Source organism: Panthera leo, chromosome C1 (genome assembly GCF_018350215.1).
Source record: "Panthera leo isolate Ple1 chromosome C1, P.leo_Ple1_pat1.1, whole genome shotgun sequence".
NCBI lineage: Eukaryota > Metazoa > Chordata > Mammalia > Carnivora > Felidae > Panthera > Panthera leo.
Window position 1 is genome coordinate 20,856,826 of NC_056686.1, and position 24,358 is coordinate 20,881,183.

The window sequence follows — 24,358 nt, forward strand, 5'->3', positions numbered from 1 at the left end:
CGGACGCCCCAGCCGCGGGGTCCCGGGGCCTTGCTCCTCCCCGGACAGGGCGGGACGGGGAAGTCCCGCCCAGAAGGCCCGGGCCCTGGGCGGCCCCCGGAGCTGCGCCCGCCTCCTTCCTGCCGCAGCGACCCCGGGCTCAGAGGGCGGGTCTGAGCCCAGAGGGGGAGAGGCTGGCGGGTCATGCCCTGGTTGCCCCGCGCCGCGCTCCTTTGGGACCTGGTCCTGGGCTTTTTGGGCACCGCCGCCTTCCTGGTCGACCTGGGCGCCGACCTCTGGGCCGCCGGCCAGTATGTGCTCAGCGGCCGCTACCTGTGGGCCGCGCTGGTGCTGGCGCTGCTGGGCCTCGCGTCTGTGGCGCTGCAGCTCTTCAGCTGGGTCTGGTTGCGCGCCGACCCCGTCGGCTTGCACGCGTCCCAGCCCCCAGGCCGCTGCCTGGCACTGCTGCATCTCTTGCAGCTGGGCTACCTGTACAGGTGAGCGCTCCGCCCTCGGGGGGAGGGAAGAGGAACGGAGCCCAGCGGCACCTGCAGCTGGGCTAGTAGCACAGGGGAGAGCACGGACACCGGGGAGGGGCTGGGAAGGAGAGGATGGGGACCCAGGTGGGGGGGAAGCCAAGCCCTTGTGGGCACCTCTGCCTACAGGTGAGCTCCCCGCCCCTAAAGAAAGAGAACACCCGCTGACAGCCGTCAGAGCCCAGCTAGTCCTACCCTCTGGCACGGGGGAAGAAACTGAAGCCCAGAGAAGAAAAGGAGGCACACGATTTGGAGCCCGACCTCTCTGGGATCCAGTCCTAGCTAATTTACCATCTGTGGCCTCATTCCTGCCGTTCTCTGAGCCTCGGTTTCCTCCTGTGTTAAAAGGCGGCAGTAATCTAGAGACATCTCTGGCAGGGGCGGGGGCGGGGGGGGCTATTGTGAGGAGCGAAGGCAAGAGTGGGAACGTGACTAGCATGGTGCCGGGGTCTTGGCAGAATCTAGGGTAATGGCAGACCCAGGTGTTCCTTTTGGCTGTGGGTGGGGCCTTGGGCGAGTCACTTGAGCCCTCTGGGTCCCAGTTTACTCTTTGTTCCAGTGGGGATGGTTATAGTGCCTGCCTCAGTTTGGGAGGGATTAAACGAACTAAGACCTGTAAGTTGCTTTGATGCAGAGTAAGCATTCGACAAATGTCAGCCAGCTTGATTACTTGGGTCCCTGGGGAGCTTCGGCAGCCGGGACCTCCCAGAGCAGAGCCCGTTCTCTCAGCCCTTCTTTCCCACTTTTGTTCTCCCTGCCCCACCCCCTCACCCCCAGCGCCAGCAAGAGGGCAGAGATGGGGTCTGACTCATCCATGCCCCTTGAGCCAGCCAGGGCCGGGCACCGGCTGGGGCCCAGCAAATCTGTGTGGATTGTACTCCTTTTCAGCACTGGCAGGGCCCCCTCGAGATGAGGAAACCGAAACCAAGGGATCAGAGCCGTGTGATGAAGTCAGGACGTGATGTGATCTGGGTAGGGATGGGGTGGCTGGAGGCGGGATCTGCTCTCGAATCCATTTCACAGATGCTCTCCACATCTTGCTTTGACGAAGCTGCGTTGAGTCTCCAGGGGTGGACAAGAGGAGCTTGGAATCTTGGAGTTTTGCCTGAGGGACTGCACAGGCATCAGTTACATGCCAGCCGGGCATGAAGGGGTGCAGCTACCCCATCCCAGTGGGCCTCAATGAGCCCTGAATCCATAACTGTATCATGTGTCTTCCCTTCTGTTTCTGCTGAGCACGAGGCAGACGGACTATACTGAACTTTGGTTTTGAAAATGGGGTCTCTACCTGTCTGTGGCTAGACTGAGGCGGGGGCCTTGGGGACCAGAGGCAGAGGCTCCTGCTGAGGGAGAGCCCCAACCTGGGCCTGCCCCCCTGCTCCCTTAGTGTATTGTCAAGTCTGTCCAGGGAAAGTGACAGTAAATGTCTGACAGTGAGTGAATGGGCTCACCTCCCAGTGGGCAACCGAGATCAGTTCTGGGTGGGGGAGATCTCGGGGCACCTTCCACTACCTCCCTCATGCCAATGGGTCACCCATGCCTCTCTCTCCAGCCTCTGGGCTCGCTTTTAACTCTGCCTTGGACTCCATGCCCATCACTCTGGGCAGTCCTCTTAAATGGATCTGTGCTTCCATTCTAACCCCTCCATCCCTCCCACATCTCCACAGCCAGGGTGATCTTTCCATAGCACAGTCTGACCTATCTTGCCCGGGCTCAGAAGCTCTCAGTGGCTCCCCCTTCCCCACAGGATCCTAAGAAATTCTTATGCTTGCTAACATTTGAGAACTATCACCTGAGGCAATTTCATAGTATGCCTTTGAAATTCAGACAGCTTTGGGTTCAAATCCTGTTTCCACCATTTATTAGCGCTTTGGTCCTGTTTCCCTATCTGTCAAATGGGGATGTTGTAAGGAGTACATGGGACAAGGTTTGTGATGACCTTGGGACGTGCAGGCCAGCTGGAGCGGCGGTAGTTGTATTGATCCCCACTTTACGATGGGAAACAAGTTCAGTGAGGTTAAGTCACTGGCGCCCAAGGCCCCACGGCATGTAAGTGACAGACTAGGATCGGAGCCCGTCCGCATCTACCCAGCGGGGGAGGGAAGGTGGAACATCACAGGACACTAACCTGGCCCCTTGGGGCATCCGTATGTGCTGCCTAGGTGCGTGCAGGGGCTGCAGCAGGGGCTGCTGGTGTGGCAGCAGGAGGCGCCCTCTGACTTTGACCTGGCTTATGCCGACTTCCTGACTCTGGACATCAGCATGCTGCGGCTCTTTGAGACCTTCTTGGAGACGACTCCACAGCTCATGCTGGTGCTGGCCATTGTGTTGCAGAGCGGCGGGGCCGAGTCCTACCAGTGTGAGTGATGGGGCCAGTGGCCAGCCCCCCTTTTCATGGCTTGGGAAAGCTTCCGACAAATGTCAGGAGTGTTTTCACTCTTTTATAAAAGCTGCTTAGAAAACAGGAGAATACCCTTTAGCCCGGCAGGTCTGCGTTCAACCCTTTAGCCTTCTGAGTCAGGATGAATGACAGTAACAGCGGCCATGACGATCGAGGGCCAGCTATCAGCCGGGCCCCCGTGTGAAGTGCTGTATTGTCGGCATTACTCCCACGCACAGCAGCCCTACAGGTTGTGCTACGTTTCTCTCCATTTTACATGAGAGGGAAGAGGTGCAGAAAGGTGAAGCAATCTGCCCGGGGCACATAGCATCCACTGGGCACATATTTTTGTCCGTTTGAGGGATGTGGGTGTCTAGGATCAGGGCTACATGGAGCCAGTCTACACTGTATGTGCATGGGAGGCAGGGAGTGAGGGAAGAGACAGCTTTTCCTAACTTTATTTAGTGAACATTTATTTAGCTGCTGTTATGTGCCAGGTACTGGGCTCCAGGGGTCCCAGCGGAGCAGAATGTTTCGTCCCCTCAAGGAGCTCGGAGACAAGGAGATTGATAATTACCATGTGCTAAGACTCCAGACGGAAGTGGCTGAGATGTTACAGGTCACCTGCAGAGCGGGGTGGGGTGGAGTGGGGTCCGGATAAGTGTCCTCAGGGGCCATTCAGGCTGGAACTCACAGGGCACGTGCTCCTGGTCTACCTAACATTGTGGGCTAAGCTTGTCCAGGTCAGAGAATGCGGTGTGCTGGGCAAACTGGAAGGATATCAGCCAGGTAGTTAGGAAGGGACATGGGCCACAGATCTGCTTCCAGGGTGGGGGTGGGCTTCCTAGTCCATAACAGGTTCCCAGTAAACACCTGTTGACTGACCACCGTGGGAAAGGGCAGGGGAGGAAGCATTCTAGAGACAGTCCAGCGCTGCTTCTGTCCCTCCCTGGAGGTCCAGCGCTTCTAGGTCCAGGGTGGGCGACCAGGAGGTGGGATAGAATCTCCACCGTAACCTTGGAGTGTCGAGAAATCAAGCAAGACGAAGGCCCAGCCTGAGCTGAGACATCCTATCTGTGTGGCAGAGACATCCCTCCTGGCCCGGAGTGCGGCTTCACCCAGGAAACCCTGGGATTTCCTGCTTCCATTTCTGAGACCACAGAAGGGGAACTGGGATTGCTGATTTTCAGTCCCAAGAAAGCCTTGGGCTCTTCCGGGAAAGGAAGGGGTTACAGGGCCCCAGAAGATGCTCAGGGTGTGGCCAGGGCCCGGGGTCCCGGATGCTGGGTGACAGGGTGCAGATGAGGGTTAAGTCACACCCCCTTCATCCGTGAAGAATATCACCATGGTAGCACCTGAAAAGTAAAGCTTTGTGGTGCAGGGCAGACTCCATATTTGAACCCCAGCTCGGTGTTTGGTTGCCTGAACGGATGTTTTCCAGGTGTAGTTTCCCTTCAGCTATCAGGGGCTGCCACACCCACCTCTGGGGGGCTGTGACCTCTAGGGAGCGCCAGGCAGGCTGCCCACAGGGCTCACCTGTTTCCACTTGCTCTCTGTAGGGGTCGGCATCTGCACATCCTTCGTGGGTATCTCGTGGGCTCTGCTTGACTACCACCGGGCCTTGCGCACCTGCCTCCCCTCCAAGCCGCCCCTGGGGCCGGGCTCCTCTGTGGTCTACTTCCTGTGGAACCTGCTGCTGCTGTGGCCCCGAGTCTTCGTCGTGGCCCTCTTCTCAGCTCTCTTCCCCCACTATGTGGCCCTGCACTTCTTGGGCCTGTGGCTGGTGCTGCTCTTCTGGGTCTGGCTTCAGGGCACGGACTTCATGCCAGATTCCTGCTCCGAGTGGCTGTACCGGGCAACCGTGGCCACCATTCTTTATTTCTCCTGGTTCAACGTGGCCGAGGGCCGTACCCGAGGCCGCGCCGCCATCCACCTGGTGTTCCTCCTGAGTGACAGTGTTCTCATGGCGGTCACCTGGCTGACTCACATCGCCTGGCTGCCCAGTGGGATCCCACTGCAGACGTTGCTGCCTGTGGGCGGCGTCTGCGTCCTCCTGGGCCTGGCTCTGCGGCTTGTCTACTACCGCTGGCTGCACCCTAGCTGCCGCTGGGAGCCTGACCGCGTGGATGGGACCCGAGGCCTCGGCTCCCTCGAGTGGCGTCAGCTGCCTCAGAACAGGCGCATGGCCCAGTTGGCTCAGAACTTTTTCCCCAGGGTTAGGGATGAGGCTGCTTTGCCACAGAAGGGAGAGGTGAACGGGGTCCTTTGAGGCAGGGTCAGACCCAGCAGGGGACAGAACAGATGGCATCAGTTGGTGGAACCGATTCACTCTTGATTCACTCAAGAAGCACTTAATGCCTGATGTGCCGGGCACTGGAGACCAGAGCTGAATAAGGCAGAGGCCTGATTTCAAGGACGAGAACGAGATGAGAAAGGCCGGGCCCTGGAGGCTCAAGGGCCCTAGTTATGTACAAGGCACTTTGGGAGGAAAGAAGAGACCCCCCCCCCCCTTCCCCTGCCAACCAGTATAGCTGGTGCCCCAAAGGTCCTAGTGCTGGCATTTTCACCTCCCTGGCCGCCTCTAAAATTGGTAGAGGTGCTGTCCTACCCCTTGGTTTTCCTTTCCTGGGCTAGAAGGTCCAGGACCTGCAGGATGTGTTCTCCAGAATTCTTCCTCCCTGCCCCACCCGTCATCCAGTTCATTCAACAAATGTTTACTGGGAGCAATTTCTGTGCCGGGAACATTCTATCCTTGGGACCTGAGCAGGATCAGCTGCCGCCCGAGCTTCATCTCTTACCCTCTCCAGCTACTCCTGAGTAGGCTCTCACGGTGGAAGCCGGGGATGTCCAACTAGTAGCCCCTGTCAACCTCCCCAAGGCCTCTGTGCGGCTGGCCCAGACTCTGGTCCTGCTCTCTAGGGGCCACCTTTCAACCAAGTGCTTCTGAATCTGTGGTCTGGGCCATGGCTCAGCCCAGAGTGTTTCTTATACTTTAGGCAGTACACTTTCTACCTCAGAGTTGATGTGGAGAGGAAGAGGTGTGTGCGCATATGTGTCTCTGCAAGTGGACATGTGTGTGTTGTTTTTGTTCAGTATTATTAACAGTATTATTACAGTATTATTAAAACCTCATGGAACCCTCCAACCTGGTCGTGTCACTGAACTAAATCTAGAGTTCAAAGCCACCTGGAAAGAAGGGCCAGGGACATGAAGTTCACCCCTTAAAATCGATAAAGGTCCTGGGACCAGAGGAGACAGCTGGCACAGGCTGGACTTCTCAAGCTTGTTTTCCAAGTTTCGGAGATGGTAAGCCACTGCGGGTGGATGGTCGCCAGGTGGGCTCCAGAACCCAGATCTGGAGCGATGCTAGTGTGTGCTGTTAACCTGCTGTGCTGCTAGGCTGGCAGGAGTAGCCACAAACGCCTTTAGTATCAGGAAGTGAGTACCAGAGCCTGGGTGAAGAAAGGTCTTTTTGCTGGGGGCTCAGGGAGGTCAGTAAAGAGGCAGCTTAGGGGATGTGGGTGGTCAGTGATGCCAGGGAAGTGCAACTTTAGTTGCTCTGGAAGGTTTGGGGTTTGGGGAAACAAGGAGAAGGAAAAGGGCACTGGAGAGAAGAAAAGGTGCAGTCATCCTCTTGAGGGGACCCAGGATCGTCTCAGTTCTATTATTCATTTTCGTGCAGACACAATAAACAGGATAAATAAAACTGTATGAGAGAGTGTAAGAGGAGGAAAGGGCACAGGGAGAGGTGAATGCATGCTGTGGGTGGGAGTTAGAATTTTATATAATGGCCAGGGGATGCGTCCCTGAGAAATGGATTCAGCCCTGAAGGAGATGAGGGTCAGAACCACACAGGTGCACCGTATCCCAGAGACCAAATCAGCAGCGACTGGTGGGGGAGGCTTGTGCGGCTACACTGGCCTAGAGCCAAGGATGCCAGAGAGAATGGTTGGGGCGGGGGGAGGGCGCGGGGAGGCCCTGCTTCCTGACATACACAGAAAGGTAAGGCTGAAAGGATCTCTAGGATCAATCCGCCCAGCGATTCCCAGATTTGAATTTCACGGGTCCGTAAAATGGCCGACATGGCTACCAACTTAATTTTAACAGAAGGCAGTAAAAACTACCAACCAATATTTTCGTCTCAGGATAGGATATTAACAGCCTCAGAAAAATGACCATTCTTTTGACCACATTTAAATACACAGAAACACATCCATAAGTAAAATCATTGTGATTTTTTTCAACTCACTGGGAATATCAAGGGTTGAGACCGCAGTGGGTGGGCTTAACGCCCAAACTAGTCTCCGACATTTCCTAATGGTTTCACTAACACAAATATTGTATTTACTTTTCCATGCTTCTTCCTGTCATACATGGAGATTGGGTTCAGGGGAGAGGCCATATATACTCAAAGAGAAGACAGTGTTTTAGGCAATTCCCCACTTTCCCCTGAGAAAAATCCAAAAAGTGTGTTTTTACCATTTTGGCTAAATCTATAATCACTGAATGAAATTATCAAATGATGGTAATATGTAATTAAATTGAAACAACATAGTGTACTACCTAAAACCTGTGGAACGAAGCAGTCATTTCTTCATTTGTATATAGTTTACAGTTTTTTGTGTTTTTTTTTAACATTTATTTATTTTTGAGACAGAGAGAGAGCATGAACAGGGGAGGGTCAGAGGAAGAGGGAGACATAGAATCTGAAACAGGCTCCAGGCTCTGAGCGGTCAGCACAGAGCCCGATGCGGGGCTCGAACCCACAGACCGCGAGATCATGACCTGAGCTGAAGTCGGACGCTTAACCGACTGAGCCACCCAGGCGCCCCTATAGTTTACAGTTTTAAAAAGATGACAGTGACATTATCTACAATTAGAAATTTCAAGATTCCTATTACGATTTTTTTTTTTTTTTTGGTAGAGACAGAGAGCCCATGTGAGGGGCAGAGAGAGAGAATCCCAAGTAGGCTCCACACCCAATGCAGAGCTCAACTCGGGGCCTGATCTCATGACTGTGAGATCATGACCTAAGCTGAAATCCAGTTGGACGCCTAACCGACTGAGCCACCCAGGGCCCCAAGGCAATGTCCTTTTCTAAGGGGGAATTGATGTGGGAAAATACATCTTACAGTCTGACATGTGTGGTACTTGGAAGCTACACCCAAATTCTGGCCTCCTTCACTGGAATAAAAGGCAAATAGATTCTCAACTGTTTTCCAAACCAGTGAGGGACAGTCAGACTCGAATCTGAAGAAATGAAATGAGAAAAAATTGTTGATGTGACATGAAATCAGGCCAAATCAAGCAAGGTTTGGTACCAGTTTGTCAGTTTTATTGCTTTTGCATTTTCAGCTCATCACAGCAAGGTATTGATTTCTCTTTAAGTTTTAGCACATTTGACAGCAAATGAAAGCTCTGATCATTCCAGTCCTAAACTTTAAAAAGCAATAGATTTTAGAAACAATTAAGAAATAAACTTTCCATTGCAAGTTATTTTAAAATATTTGTTATTTCCCCCATGTACATTTATTTATACCAAAAATTTTTTTGTTTTTTTGCTTTTTTTTTTTTTACTTTTTTGATGAAATTAATGACTGAATTATTGAAAGGGTGCCATCATTCTAATGAGCTCTTCAGATTTTCTTCTAATGAAGCCCTATTTAGAGCCTACTTTGCTGGGCAACTGGGCTGATCCTACTCAGAAAAGACACAGGAGCAAACTGTATAGAAAATAAAAACTTTATTCTTTCAAGTTTATAAGATAGTTCCCATTACATATAACATTATGGTCAAGGACTCTACACAGCCACGAATGCCCGCAGTCACATAAATATATCCAATCCACTCAATGCCTTCTCCTGCTAAATGAGGCATCAGAAGTCCAGAGGGTCATGTTTTGAATAGAAGTTATCCTTAATGAGATGGCTCCTGTCAGTGCATCAGGAACTAGCCAAGGAGCCTTGCTTGTTGGAGCTGACTCAGAGAGGAAGGGACAGAGGGCCTGCTAATCAGGGATGGGACAGAACTAGATTTTCCCTCATAGTTTAAGATATTTTAGAATCCCAGAATTCAGATTTGGCTTCTTTGTAAGTGCGAACATCTGGAGAGTTCCAACTTTTGGATGAAAACGGAAACCAATTTAGTGGTAAGAAGTAGAAGCCTCCTCAAGAAGGCCCCTAACTGCCCCCCTTCTACAGGAGTTAGGAGAGGAAGACCCAAACTCACCACCGTTGGCTTAGACCAGGAAGGGGAAGAATGCGGCTCTGCCTCTATACTCCTCTCCCCCATGGTTCAGTGGCACTGACACCCATTCAAAGCAGTGAACATCTTGGTGCTCCACATGCTGCAGCTAGAGTTTGCCAATCAGGTTCTACCTGGAGCTTTAAAGGTGAGTTTGTGTAAACTGCGAACAAGCTGTGGCACAAGTCTCCTGGGACACTAGCTTTGCCCCCCACCCCCAACTTGCAGAAGACAGGAACACCCCAAACCAAATAAAAGCCCAAATAGGCATCTAAATCTGGAACAGGCATCTATTCTCCTGGACACCAGCAGCCGCCCCAGGGGCATTGGGACAGAGTGATGCTAAGGCACAGTCAGTTTTACATTCGAAAGTCAAGCCACCTCTTAAACCCAGGACACATCTGACAACTTCAAATCCCGTACTAGAGACAGTCCTCACCGTGAAATGTGCAGACCCATCTTATAGAACCCACAGTGCCCAGCTGGGGGACAGACTCATCACGTGGCTAATTTCCTGGGGACACTTTCACATAAAGAGGCTTCCCTCTTGAAGAAATGACCCACTGTATCCTTTGGCCCTCAGCTTCCAAGAGCTCTTGGTGCTACCCACTTACTTTCTTTTCCAGATCTTTGTGCTGGGGAGGAAGAAAACACAGGGTAAAAGAAGAACACTGCATTCTCTGGACAACTCACTTTGGCAAAGAGGAATCAGGGAGCTCCCACCTTCTGTCTGCCTTATAAGGAGGGCAGCAATAACCAGAAAAATGCAGAGGTTGTTCTGCTCAATAGAGCTTCCTCACCTCTTTTAGCCAATTTCAAGTTCCTTTTGCAAAGACTGAAGCTGGGCAGTCACGGCGGGGAGGAGGAAATGCCATTGAAAGAGGGGTCCAAGTCATATTACAGGGATAAAGAGCTTCTCCCAAAGGGCAGGGAGAGGGAAGTGTTTGCGTGTGGACCTATGTGCATGATGGGGGTACCCACATCCACAGCCTCACGAGCCTGAAGTATAGTGCCAACCAGATGGCCTATGTCCAGTGCAAGAAACCAACAGTTATACTGCCAGTATGGGGAGAGCTTGGGCCCTGGAAGAAAGACCCATCATGGAGATTTCTAGGATCAATTATCAAGCAAGGCAGAGCAGCATCTGGACAGCTATGCTGAACATAGACCATGGAAAGTTGGCCTCAGAGTACATGCCCCGTCTCTTCCCCCACCTGCCAATGGAGACAAGGCCAAAGAGGCAGCTGAGTCATGAGCACTGACTTCAACTCCTCCCCCAAAACTGTTCCCCTAAAATTGTGAGTAATGAAGCACTTTCTCAATCAGTTCTGAAGGAATGTGTATATCAGCCTTTCTCTGCTGCTATTTGGGTGGCCTGGCATTGGAAGGAGTCTGGCCTCTTTATGCTGCAACATCTCTGGAAATGGATATGCAGTATCTTGGAGGGCAGGCAATTATAGCTGGGGTTGGTCAAGGGATGCCTCCTACTGAGGACCCAGACTGCATACCTGAGGTGCTTAGATGATTACCTCTCTCCATGCAGCCTGGGAGAGGCTGAACTTCCTCAGCTCTAGGGAGTTGATCATGCCTGAGCAGATGCCCTGGTTGGTCTTGGAGGGATGAAGCATCCACAAACACAGCTGGGCTGTAAGGCTGGGATTAGTTGCCCGGCACCCACCGATCTTCCCAGAGGTCAGGGTGAGAGATGTTCCTCCATTTGGCCCAGGAGTAAATGTTCAGGCATAGAATAGGGTTCCAGCACCCTCATTTAAATCAGGAAAGTCTTTCTGGCCTTCTGGTTTCCCATTTTATAATGGGATTTGAGAAGCAGGCAGAGATCTGGGTAAATATATGCCCAGAATACCTTTCTTGGCTTAAGGGCTTCAAAGGAAGTCAAATGTAGTTAGGAGTCTATTCTTAGACTTGATTTAACTTCTTGGGTCCAAAGCCGAAGGATTGGCCAGAGCTGCATGGAGGTGGATGTGAGGTACAGAAGGCAGGAAAGGGGCAAGAATCTAGTACTGATGACTAAGAAGGAAGAGAAGGCTGCAGGGGTGAGCATCTGTTGGGGAAGGGTGCTTCTCTGCAGGAGGAAAAGATGGAATCTTCTTGTTTCAAGAGCCAAAGCAGCAGAAATTCATACGAAGCCTTAGTCCTTTTCCTCCAGTTTGGAGGTAAGCCCACTGGGACACAGCCTTTGGATAGAGGCAAGCTGAAGGCTTAGAATTTACTGTCTTAAGAGGGGGAACTTCTAGGGTTGTGCCATTTGGTTAAAGGGGGACAGGGAATGGAAAAGCGACTAAGGCTTCTAGGATGGGAAACACCAAAGTCTAAAGTTAATCAGTGTCCAGTGCCCCACAGTTCAGCAAACTAGGAGATGGAACAACAGGAAGGAAACCACCCTAGAGAGCAGACCACTGGAGCAGCTAAAGAGGTGCTACTGTCACAGAGAGGTATTTTAGATATTTCAATCGCTATTTTCCAAGGAAACTTTACACACCCCTTTCTTGCTAGAAAAAGAAAGGAGGGAAAACCTGCTTCAGAGACCAGACCCTTAACTATAAAAGTAACGTGTACATTCCCTGGGAATATGTTCTACAGCTAAGGAGATTACAAAGACTGCAAGAGATGGTATCACAAAAGTCTGCCACATTTATCCTGTTAACTGCAAGTTCAGAGCAGTTCTCAAACCGGTCATGAACTAAGAGTGCAACTCTGCCCCAAGAATTTCCTTTTCTTTTCTTCATTTTTTGAAACAAAATAAAACAAAACAAAAACCAGAAGAATTAAAAGCACTGTAGCTGCGGTGAGTCTATTGTTCTCTCAATCCAACTGTCTCCTGCCTCTACACGAGGATGAACACGGGGCTGCAGCTCGCTCTTAGCAAAAATAAGCTTCATCCCTTGCAGCTGTTGGTTCTGACTGTGTTCTCACCAGTGTTCCGTGGAGAAAGAGAGAGAGACACGCACACACAGAGACAGAGACAGAGACAGAGACAGAGAGAGTTCCCAGACAGTTTCAGTCTCCAGCTCCCTTCAGGAGTGAAAAGGAGCTCATGGGGAAGGGTCTTCATTCCAGTTCTTAGAGAAAATCAAGCTCCAAAGCCTGGTGGAGGGACACTAGGTCTCCATGGTTTGTGATTCTCCAGAAAGGCATGTTGTGCTGGAAGAGAGGGGACAGTTGATAGGTGATTAACCCAACTTCTTTTGGGAGCTCATATTTATCCATATACCCATTCCTCTCACCAAGATACTTGGTACTCCTCTCTACTTCTGCCCACCTTCTAGGGCTATTATAAGGATCAAGTGAGTCCTATGCGTAAGGACTTTGTACACTACAGGACACTTTACAAAAGTGAGAGATTTTTTATTAGGTCTTTAGTGGTAACTGTGCATTTATGATATATGCTCATTCTAGCTACTACATAGGGTCTTTAGGATCAAATAAAATGACCCACATAAGAAATCAGTATTAATATTACATTGCTTTTTTATAGATGGTTAGTAAGTTTCAGAGCTACAAAGCCCCTATCTTGTTTACAACTAAGATGCAGAATACATACATCTGAGAAATAATAATCCCATTTACTATGTTGTCAGAATCCTGTGCAGAATACTGTGTGTTCTGGAAGCCACTTAAAAAAAATTATTCAGCAAAACTAAAAGGCAACCAACAAAATGGGAGAAGATATTTGCAAACGACATATCAGATAAAGGGTTACTATCAAAATCTATAAAGAACTTATCAAAGTCAACACCCAAAAAACAAATAATCCAGAAGAAGAAATGGGCAAAAGACATGAATAGACACTTCTCCAAAGAAGACATCCAGATAGCCAACCGACACATGAAAAAATGCTCAACATCACTCATCATCAGGGAAATACAAATCAAAACCACAGTGAGATACCACCTCAAAACAGAATGGCTAACACGAACAGCTCAGGCAACAAGAGATGTTTGCAAGGATGCGGAGAAAGAGTATCTCTTTTGCACTACTGGTGGGAATGCAAACTGGTGCAGACACTCTGGAAAACAGTATGGAGGTTCCTCAAAAAACTAAAAATAGAACTACCCTACAACCCAGCAATTGCACTACTAGGTATTTATCCAAGGGATACGGGTGTGCTGTTTCAAAGGGGCACATGCACCCCCATGTTTATAGCAGCACTACCAACAATAGCCAAAGTATGGAAAGAGCCCAAATGTCCATTGATGGATGAATGGATAAAGAAGATGTGTGTGTATATATATATATATATATATATGTATATGTATATATATATATATGTATATATATATGTATATGTATATATATATGTATATATATATATATATATGTATGTATATACACACACATACACACACACACACACACACAATGGAGTATTACTCAGCAATCAAAACTAGAGAAGACAAATATCATATGACTTCACTCATATGAGGACTTTAAGATACAAAACAGATGAACATAAGGGAAGGGAAGCAAAAATAATATAAAAACAGGGAGGGGGACAAAACAAGACACTCCTAAATATGGAGAACAAACAGAGGGTTACTGGAGGGGTTGTGGGAGAGGGGAGGAGCTAAATGGGTAAGGGGCATTAAGGAACCTATTCCTGAAATCACTGTTGCCCTATATGCTAACTAACTTGGATACAAATTAAAAAAAAAAAATTAAACTAAAAAAAATTTTTTTTTCCTGGAAGCCACATTTTAAAGAAGGGATCTGAAAAATCCAAGTGTTGGAAACCATGTTCTATGAAGCTGAAGGGGATTAGCTCTACTGACTGTTTTGCTCAAATTGGTGGCAAATTACCTGGAACACTGTAGTCCTACAACAGTTATTTTGGCATGCAGCTCAGGGTTTTTTCAAGCATGCTGCTCACATATAATATTTAAAGGGCTTTTAATATGCAGAAGAGGAAACAGACATGTTATGCTGTGCTCAGGACTAGGACCAGGATGTGAAAGTTAGAGACATGAGTTTTAGTTCTGTGGAAGGAGGAACATCCTAACAGCTTGGGTGGCCCCATGGTAGAACAGGACACCTAGGAAGTGGACTCCCCATTCTTGGGTTTATTCAAGCAAGAATCAGAATGTCTTCTGTCAAAGTGGCTGCAGAAAAGGTCCCTCACAGGGTAGAGGTTGAACTGGATGGAACTCTAAAGGCATTTTCCAATGGGTATATCAATAATAGATGATTTTTTTTTTTTTTAAAGAAGCCAGTTGGACATCACTTTGGCTTCTGCAGTTAATATTCTTTTTTGTTTTAATTGTTTACTTATTTATTTTTAAGTTCAGTCATTTATTTTGAGACAGACAGAGAGCGCGCTTGCAGGGGAGGGGTAGAGAGAATCCCAAGCAGGCTCCGCACTGTCAGCGCAGAGCCTGACATGGGGCTCAAACTCACAAACTGTGAGATCATAACCTGAGCAGAAATCAAGAGTCAGGTGCTTAACCAACTGAGCCACCCAGGTGCCCCTCAATGGTAGATGATTACAGGCATCAGCTTAGAGGCACCAACTCTGCTAACGACTGAAGTTGTTCTTTATCTCCCCCACTCCCTTCTTCAAACCAAGAAGCACTGATGCCTCCATCTACTAGTTTCTAGTGTCTTTCCCAGAGGGCAACAAGTACTTTAGAATCAAAGCCTCAGAGATAACACATGAGAAAAAAAGAAAAAGAAAAAGAAAGAAATGCTACATAAAATGGTAAATGAAAACATTATGAGGTAGTCATGCCACCAGATTACCAATCACACAGTTTATTAATAGTGGAAGTTTTTACATTAACTGGGTGAAGAAATCAGGACAGCTGGTCCTAGTTGGCAACCTACCACCTCCAAGTCTAAGAAACAGAGTTGCTGGAAAGAAACTAGGGTAGAGGAAAAGAACTTCTGCAGATCCATTTAATAAATGCAGAGGAGGATAAGTAAACTGTCCAAAGTCACACAGCTAAATAAACAGATGAGATCTGAACCAATCTACTGTTAGATTACAGAGCCAAGACTCTTTCATCTACTGTTTCCTGTATTAAGATGAGGTGACCTGGAGTTGGGACCTGCATAGTGAGGAGGTTAATGTCAGAAGAATCCTTCCTGGGCTTGGAAGCAGAAAGGATTTTATCTAAATTTCTACTTGATTGTACTGGCTTTTTGAAGATCTAAAGCCTGGAAAAGTCAGAGTGATTTGCTTTTTTTTTTTTTTTTTTGAGAGAGAGAGAGAGCGCAAGCATGAGTGGGAGGGAGGGGCAGAGGGAGAGGGGGAGAGAGAAAGAGAATCCCTCTGAGAGGGGCTCAATCCCACGACCCTGGGATCGTGACCTGAGCCGAAATCAAGAGTCAGATGCTCAGCTGACTGAGCCACCCAGGCGCCCCTTTTTGTAGTGAAGTCTCATAGTCTTGGGAAGGCGCTGCCCTCTAAGATGAAGATGGAAGATGGGGGTCCCTACAGCAGGGCTCAAAGATTTTAAAATTTGAGTGGCAAACAGAAGGGGGATAAGAAGGATCTAACAACTTATAGGGAAAGCTCTATTTGGGGAAACAAACGAACCTCTTTGAAGAAAAACGGGAGAGAAAGAGAAGGGAAAACACTAAAGACACAGCAGATTGCTAAGATTTCAGACTTCTACCATCTTTCTAATTGCTTCATGCATTCCCACACGCACTGTTCTCTTTACCTGTTTGGCTGCAATTTCTTCGTCTCGCCCATCTCCAATCACTACATACGTGACTTTCTTTCCAAACCTAGACACGATTCTCTCGAAGCAGCTCTCCTTACCTGATGAGAAAAAGAAATTTCCCATTAGGACATTCTCCCTACCTTTTTTCAACACCAAAGAGAAGGGCTGCTGCTGGTTCACCTGCCTATGCTTGGACAAAACAAGCAAGTAGCAGCCCATGTGGGTAGTTTGGTGGGGAGTAAGTGTGACAGCTAGAGATCCAGCAGGCCCGCTACCCAAAGAATGGGAAATTGGGCTATTTAGACAACAATGAAGACATCAGGCTTTCCAGGCATTGTGCTTTCCAGGTTCTTATTTTAATCTTCATATTTAGGGTAAAGCCCCTAAGATCTTAGTGTGGGGAATTTTTATAAATGGGAAGCAAAGGAGCCTAAAAAGTGTGACAGCTGGGATACCACTTCTCTTCTCCCTATCTCCTGTACTTTATAGCTTACAAAGCAGCTTTCAAGGGTACTCCTTTAATGAATTCTCAAAATAATCCAGTGAGATAACTACCGTTTCATATTTACAGATGAAAATGAGACTGAAAAGATTAGAAACTTGTTCTAGATCACAAACAAGCTAGTAGCTACACTTTGGACTCCTGGTTCCAAGTCTAGGTTCTGGCTATTATGCCATGATGAAAGGACGATTTTGGAGGGAAACTGTTTTAGTATAGGAAAAAAAAAAAAAGTGGAAGCATAAGGTCCTGATTTGTTTGTAACAAGAAATGGGCTAACGGCCATTTTCCTCCCATTCTTCATTTTCCAGAAACAGTCCTAGGCATGGGTCTTATGTCTTTTAGTGGGGTAGAGCCCCAGAGTGCCAATGAATATGGCAGTAAATCTGTCACATCCAGAATATCCTATTATATGCTGTAACTGTAAGCAACTGAGATAGTGTATCTCTGAAATTGACCTTGGGAAAGGGTGATTTAAATCCATGCAGACAGTTGAAAAACACTGGCAATGTATCAAAATTCAAATCCCATGTGAAACACACCAGAAAGATGCACAGATGATACTGGTATAGGAAAGATACTTTAGTTGCATAAGTAAACCAAAAGGCAATTATCTCCCTTGCTCTTTTCACCATCTTAGACTTTATTTCCCTGTTTCTGTTAGGCAAAGTCCTAACTCTGCTTTCTTCTTCATCCTGCTCCATTAACCTCATCCTTTCTTCTTACCAGACCAGCGACTTAGCACCAAGGTTCCTGAGTGAGGAAGAAAAAAGTGCCTCTTCCTCAAGGCACTTGACTGCCATCTGCTGGAAAATTGTTGCAATAAGTATATAAATACATGAACTGGAGAAGACTAGATCGTAATTGACAAGAAAACCTATACACCTTTACTCAGAAGTCCTGCTTGGCACATCTAAGCAACTGCAAGTCTTTGAAATCTCTAGCCCAACTGGCACCTCAAACCAGGTGAACTAGTCACCTGGACCAAACACTAGTCCACTTTGGGCTTCAGTCTCCCACTTGTGATAAAAAGCTTGGCTCAGGTGCCCTCAGGTCCCTTTCAGTGCTAACACTCTGCAATAGCATTGTGATGTGGACATTCGAATCAGGCAATTCAATGTTTGCAGAGTAAATGCATATTAATCTCATAAATTATTCAGTAGATGACTATAATCCATGTTTTGAGCCCCGATTCAAATATTAAATATTTCCACTAATAATAAATTTTTATTATGTTCAAAGAGCTGTCTTAATTCCATTCCAAATATTACATCCTTATGACCTAAGCCAACCACTGCCAGACCCAGTCTACTTTATGATCTGTCTATAGAAAAAAACCTTAAATCAGATTTTAGACTTTTTTCCCAAGACCCAACAAAGGAAATGTCTCCTATTTAGAGGACAAGGACACAAGAGATGTTTTCATTGTTCTGGCATGTAATGATCAAGGATGAAATACATTTAGGAATGTCTCCTCTAAAAGGATTAAAAGATGGAGAGAGTTATTAACAGCTCAAAGAAGTAGCTACATGAAAAAATGACTCCCAATACCGTTGGTAAATATACCTCCTCCATTTTACTCTCTCAAAAAAATTCTGGAGATGAGCTTTCCATTCAGGAGGGTATGGGCAATGGCCACTCAGGTTACCAAAAGTCAAACAACTGCAAGACTTTAAACAAGCCTTTGGAGAATATTAGGTTTCTGGGCTTCCCCTATCAAAAACACTCATGACATTTTCAGAGATGATTTTGAGAAGTCTTGTTAATGTCCAAGATAACAGAGTGGCAATTAACAGAACCAAAGCTCTGAAATCATTTCAGAGGAAGGAAACAAATATTTCGTCTCCTTGCTCCCCATTTCACAGTTCTGTCAAGGAAAGCCTTAAGCCTCTCACTGTGGTTACCAAGGCACCAGGTACCCCTATAGCTTCGTAAATCAGCTCTGGGTGAAATGAGATTGAGAAAAATTACCAAATAAGCACATGTACTGTCAAAGGGAATACAATCATTCCCACTCAATGGGTGTCAGGACTCAGTATAAAAAGCACTGCAGAAGATCTACCTTTCAAGTATGAAAGGCTTTAGCGAGTGCTCTGGGTTCTTATGAAATGCATAGTGAAACAGTGGCAGCAAGAGCAAAATATGAAGGGGGGCTGGATTTCCCCTAATCTATTGTAAATGAAATCAACATACACACTCAAAAAAGAATAAAATAAATTCCTGTATACCTTCCACCAACCCACTTTTGTCAAATCTTAAACACTTTATCTTTGCTTTAGATAAAAAAATAAGAATAATGAGATATTAGATTTTTTTTTTGAAGTTTCCTGTGTATCCCCCCCTGATGACCCTTCCTTTCTGCATATGTATCCATTAACAATGTATGGCATATGGCTGTGAACATTTTTGACCTCTAGATAAACGATACATGCTGTACTTACCTATCTGCAATGTGTTTTTTGTGTTGAACATTGTTTTTCATATTAATCCTTGCAGATGTATGTAGGTTAGTTCATTCGCTTTTAACTGCCATATAGCATTCCATTGTTTGGATATATCTATTTATCCATTTTCTTTTCATGGACAGGTTCACAGATAGGCTGTCTCTAATTAGTTTCTATTATGAACAATGTGGCATCAAAAAAAAACCATTCTCACACATGTCTCCTTGTGGATGTGGGAATTACTTAAGGGCAGGGGTTGGCAAACTACCTGTATAGAGTCAGGTAGTAAATAGTTCAGGCTTTGCAGGTCATATGACCTCTGTTGCAACAACTGAATTCTGCTACTGTAGAGTGAAAGCAGCTATTGAAATGATCCGACATTGCTATGTTTCAATACAACTTTATAGAAACAGGCATTGGGCAGAATCTGGCACATGAGTTAGAGTCTGCAGACCCCTGTACTAAAGTGTATCTATCTAAAAGTGGAGTTGCTTAGGGGTGCGTGGGTGGCTCAGTTGGTTAAGCGTCTCAGGTCACGATCTCATGATAACTTCGGCTCAAGTCATGATCTCACGGTTTGTGAGTTTAGGCCTCACATTGGGCTCTGTGCTGACAGTTCAGAGCCTGGAACCTGCTTCAGATTCTGTGTCTCCTTCTCTCTCTGCCCCTTCCCCACTCATGCTCTCTCTCAAAAAATAAATAAATGTTAAAAAAAATTTATAAAAGTGGAGTTGCTTGATCACAGGGTTATGCACATCTCCAACTTTACAAGACATTGACAAACTGTTCTCCAAGAAGGGCTATATCCATTTTCAATCCCACAGATAGAGTGTTTCCATTTTCTTGACAAAATTGGGCACTGTTAGACTAAGTCTCTATCAATCTGATGAACAGGAAATGTATCAGATTTTAATTTGCATTTCTTTAATCTGAATATCCTTAATTGGTGAGGTTAAGGAACTCTTCATATGCTTACTGGCAACCTGATTTTCCTTTTCTGCAAACTGGCTGTTCCAAGGTTTCTGTCCACTTTTCTAGTATGTTGTTTGTTGCTTAATGATTTATAGTTCTTTATAGATTTTGTATACCAATTAACAAGTAAAAGGGTTGCAAATATCTTTTCCCAGTCTGGTTTGTTTTGTCACTTTATACTATCTTTCACTGGATATAAAATTAAAAGCTTCATCTAATCAAAACAATAATTTTTTGTTTTTTAGAACTATTTTTGGGGTCTATTTTTTTTTTAAGTTTATTTATTTTGAAAGAGAGAGAAAGAGAGAGAGACAGCGAGCAGGGGAGGGGCAGAGAGAGAGAATCCCAAGCAGGCTTGGCACCATCAGCATGGAGCCCTATGTGGGGCTTGAACTCACTAACTGTGAGATCATCACTGAGCTGAAACCAAGAGTCAGTGCTCAAGCCATGGAGCCACCCAGGCACCCCTAATTTTGGGGTCTTTTAAATGAGATCCTTTTCTACTCTTCTGTATTTTCTTCTAAAAGTTAAACTTCTGCTTACCATGTTTTTTTTTTTTTTTAATCCATTTGGGATTTATTTTTTCAAATAGCATAAAGAAGGAATATAATTCTGCTTTTCTCTTCATATGGATAGATAACACAATTAGCACCAGCAAGTGAAGATAAGTTCCATGAGTACAGAGGATTTTGTAACTGTTGTATTCCTAGCACCTTGGCAATACCTGACACACAGGAGGCATCGCTATTGTCCTTCCTCATGTGTGAATCATTTCCACCTGCATATCAACTTGGTAGAATTTCTCTTATGTTCGAAAATCTTCTTGAACCCATATACTTCTCCAATTACTGCCTCATTTCTTTGTTATTCTTTACAATTGATCTAAAGTGTTGTCATATGGTTGACTTCTCCAGCTCTTCCCATTCTCTCTTAAGTCCATTCCAATTAGGATTTCACCCCCATCATTTTGCTCAAACTGCATGTCAGGATTATTAATGACCTCCTCCATGTAGCTAAAAGCAACCTTATTTGATCCATCAGGAACATCTGACTGGAGCCTGGAACCTGCTTTGGATTCTTTGTTTCCCTCTCTCTCTCTCTGCTCCTCCCCCACGCGTGCTCTCGCTCTCTCTCTCACTCAAAAATAAAAAAAATAGGGGCGCCTGGGTGGCTCAGTCAGTTAAGCGTCTGACTTCGGCTCAGGTCATGATCTGATGGTTCATGGGTTCGAGCCCTGCATTGGGCTGTGTGCTGATAGCTCGGAGCCTGGAGCCTGCTTCTGATTCTGTGTTTCCCTCTCTCTCTGTCCCTCCCCCGCTCATACTCTGTCTCTCTCTCTCAAAAATAAAACATTAAAAAAAATAAAAAAAAAAATTAAAAATTAAAAAAAAGAAACATGACTTTCTTTTCCTGATTGTCAGCCATAGTACTTATGACCATATGACATATGTAGGTTACTTACTAACTTATTTACTGACCGACCATTTCTTCCCACTAGGGGCAAGGATTTTTGTCTTTTTGGATCACTGTTGTATCCCCAACGCCTAGCAAAATGCCTTGCATATAAAGGTGACCAAGAAATATTTGGTGAATGAAGGAACAAAAATAAATGTCAAAAGGGCTTGGTGGGCTTATAACCTCCACAGGTCCTGGGATACAAAAAGAAAAAAAAAATCAGACCTACTTTTTATGGAGAAAGCTGATCAGTAGGCATGTAGTAGATTAAAAAAATGAATAACCACAGCTCAGCTTCAAACTCCAGGAAGTACAATGGTACAATGTGGAAGTAGAAGCTGTAAGCAGAAAGTCTGAACAGGTGAGGAGAGGGTTGTCATGTTCCTCTTTCCCTGACCATGTGTAGCACACAAGAAGCAGAGTGAGATTCTGCTGCCTTTTTTTAATTTAAAAATATATTTTTTTACATTTATTTATTTTTGAGAAACAGAGTGAGACAAAGCGTGAGCGGGGTTGGGGCAGAGAGAGAAAGAGACACCGAACCTGAAGCAGGCTCCAGGCTCTGAGCAAGCGGTCAGCACGCAGACTGATGCGGAGCTCGAACCCACAAACTGTGAGATCATGACCTGAGCCGAAGTCAGACACTTAACCCACTGAGCCACCCAGGTGCCCCTCTGCTGCCTTCTTAATAGAACAAGTTGGTCTTGTATAAACCTGGCACCAATTAATTAATTCAGCAGATGTTTACTGAGTACCCACTGTCTCACATATTTGGTACTGAATACATTTTTAGGGGTTAAAAAGTACCTTCATATAGTCTCATTTGATTTCACAACCTATCTGGAAGTTTCTCATTTTATATAAGAAAACTGAGGCTCAGGAGATAAAGTAATTTGCCTAAGGTAAGAACTAGTAACTGGGAGAGATAGGACTTGAATTCTAGTCCTTATTACTATTTTTTTCCTTTTCAAAAAACTGTGGTAAGAAACACGTAACAGAAAATTTGCCATCTTCACCATTTCTAAATGTACACTTCAGTAAAGTATACTCACTTTGTTGTGCAACATATATCTCTAGAAATTTTCATGGTGCAAAGCTGAAATTCTATACCCATTCAACAGCCAATTCCCCATTTCCCTCCCCTCCAAGCCCCTGTTAATCACCATTCTACTTTCTATTTCTATGAATCTGACTACTCTAAGAAGTATTTGTTTTTCTGTGACTGGCTTACCCCATTAGTAGAGTGCCTTCAAGGCTGATACGTGTGGCTGTATGTGACAAGAGTTTCTTCCCTTTTATGACTGAATAAAACCCCACTGTACGTATACACCACATCTTGTCGAGCCAATCATTTGATGGACATCTGAGCTGCTTCCATCTCTTGGCTACTATGAACACAGGTGTGCAAATATTTTTTTGAGAACCTGCATTCAATCATTTTGGATATATACCCAGAAGTGGGATTGCTGATCATATGATAGTTCTATCTTTAATTTTTTTGAGGAACTGCTGTATGGTTTTCCATAGCAGTTTCAACATTTTATGTTCCCACCAAAAGGGCAGAAGGGTTCCAATTTATCCACATCTTTGTCAACACTTCTTATTCTTTGTCTTTTTAATTTTATTTTTAAGTAAACTCTATGCCCAACGTGGGGCTCGAAGTCACGACCCCGAGATCAAGAGTTACGTGCTCCACTGACTGAGCTAGCCAGGCACCCTTATTTGTCTTTTCTTTCTTTTTTCTTTTAAAGTGTATTATTTTGAGAGACACTGGAGAGAGGGAGAGAGAGAATCCCAAGCAGGCTCTGTGCTGTCAGAGTGGAGCCCAATGTGGGGCTCAACCCCGCAAACCATGAGATTATGACCTGAGCCAAAATCAAGAGTTGGACACTCAACCGACTGAACCACATGGGCTCCCTTATTTTTCTTTTTTTGACAGCAGCCATCCTAATGGGTGTGAGAGATTTAACCATTTTTAAGTATGCAGCTTAGCCTTTGATTTTTAATCTAGTGCTTTTTCTATTATACTCTACTACAACACTCTCTCTGTGAAAAAGAAAAAGAAACTTGGAATGAGGCAAAGGAGACTTGTAGGGGCACCTGGATGGCTCAGTCAGTTGAGCATCTGACTCTTGATTTCGGCTCAGGTCATCTCAGTGAGATGAGCCCCGCATCAGGTTCTACACTGGGCATGGAGCCTACTTAAGATATTTTCTCTCTCTCTCTCTCTCTCTCTCTCTCTCTCTCTCTCTCTCTCTCTCCCTTCCTCCCTCCCTCCCTCCCCCTCTGCCCCTTCTACCCTCCATGGCAGCATGCACTCATGTGCTCTCTCCCCCTCTCACAAAAAAAGGTAGATTTCTAAGCTACCTATATGTTCTTCCAATTATTATAAAAGGAAAGAACATGATAAATTTTAAGTTCTACAAACCTGGATTTGAATCCTGTTTATGCAACTTACTAGCTATGAAGGCTTGAGCAAGCTTACACAGCTGTTAAGCCTGAACTGGCCCATCACTAGTATTAGGAAGACTGCTGTGAGGGTTACAGATCTATCTCTCTCTCTCTCTAAAATGCCTAATTAAGGGGTTAGTAAATAATTAAGTGCATCATAAGTAGGTAGTATTATGTAAAGCAAGTGACAAGAAACAAAATAGGAACCATACCAATTTTGGTAGCACTATAGATGTTCTCAATAGGAAATATTTCTCCTAGCCCATATAGGAGAACTTTGGCCAGAGCTGGAACCAGCTGGGTTGTAGTGATCAGAACATTCACACAATTCTTTCTAGAAGGGAGAAAAAATAAAAAGAAAAAGGTGAAACCAAACTAACCTGGGAGCAAGAATTTGAACGGGCCTTCTCTTTGGGAACTAATTAGTAAAAACTAACCTCAAAGGGCCTGATATTTGTTCAGGGCCATGTTCAGTTACTGGTCTAATTATCTCAGGTTTATTTATTTCCTATATTAAAGGACAGTGATTCTATATATATAGTGGGCACAGAGTAGCAACTTGATTCTTGCTTCATTTCCCTTCTAACCATTCTAGCTCACTGCACTCGTTAGCAAATAAACCACCAATCCATGTCACTGACCCTACACGCTAGGAAACCAGCAAAAAGGCTTATAGTCACAGTGCTATTTCATCTGAATGCAACTCAGCCCTTAAT

At 45.8% G+C, this 24,358-nt stretch overlaps 2 protein-coding genes across 3 annotated transcripts in view; one reads left to right on the top strand and one right to left on the bottom strand.

The window, feature by feature from the left end:
* Nucleotides 1-127: 127 nt before the first annotated feature.
* Nucleotides 128-7,524, top strand: XKR8 (XK related 8). The gene is made up of 3 exons (XM_042952401.1): nt 128-476; nt 2,678-2,874; nt 4,455-7,524. The coding sequence occupies exons 1-3, from the start codon at nt 184-186 to the stop codon at nt 5,162-5,164; spliced, it is 1,200 nt and encodes a 399-aa protein (XP_042808335.1). The 5' UTR covers nt 128-183; the 3' UTR covers nt 5,165-7,524.
* Nucleotides 7,525-8,619: 1,095 nt separating this feature from the next.
* The window catches only part of EYA3 (EYA transcriptional coactivator and phosphatase 3), a 97,244-nt gene continuing 81,505 nt past the window's right edge, over nt 8,620-24,358 (bottom strand). For both annotated transcript variants that reach the window (XM_042954211.1, XM_042954212.1), the window contains 3 exons: nt 23,855-23,976; nt 15,819-15,919; nt 8,620-12,300 (listed from right to left, as the gene is read on the bottom strand). In XM_042954211.1, coding sequence (XP_042810145.1) covers nt 12,220-12,300; nt 15,819-15,919; nt 23,855-23,976 — 304 coding nt within the window. In that variant the 3' untranslated portion in view covers nt 8,620-12,219. The remainder of the gene's footprint in view (nt 12,301-15,818; nt 15,920-23,854; nt 23,977-24,358) is intronic.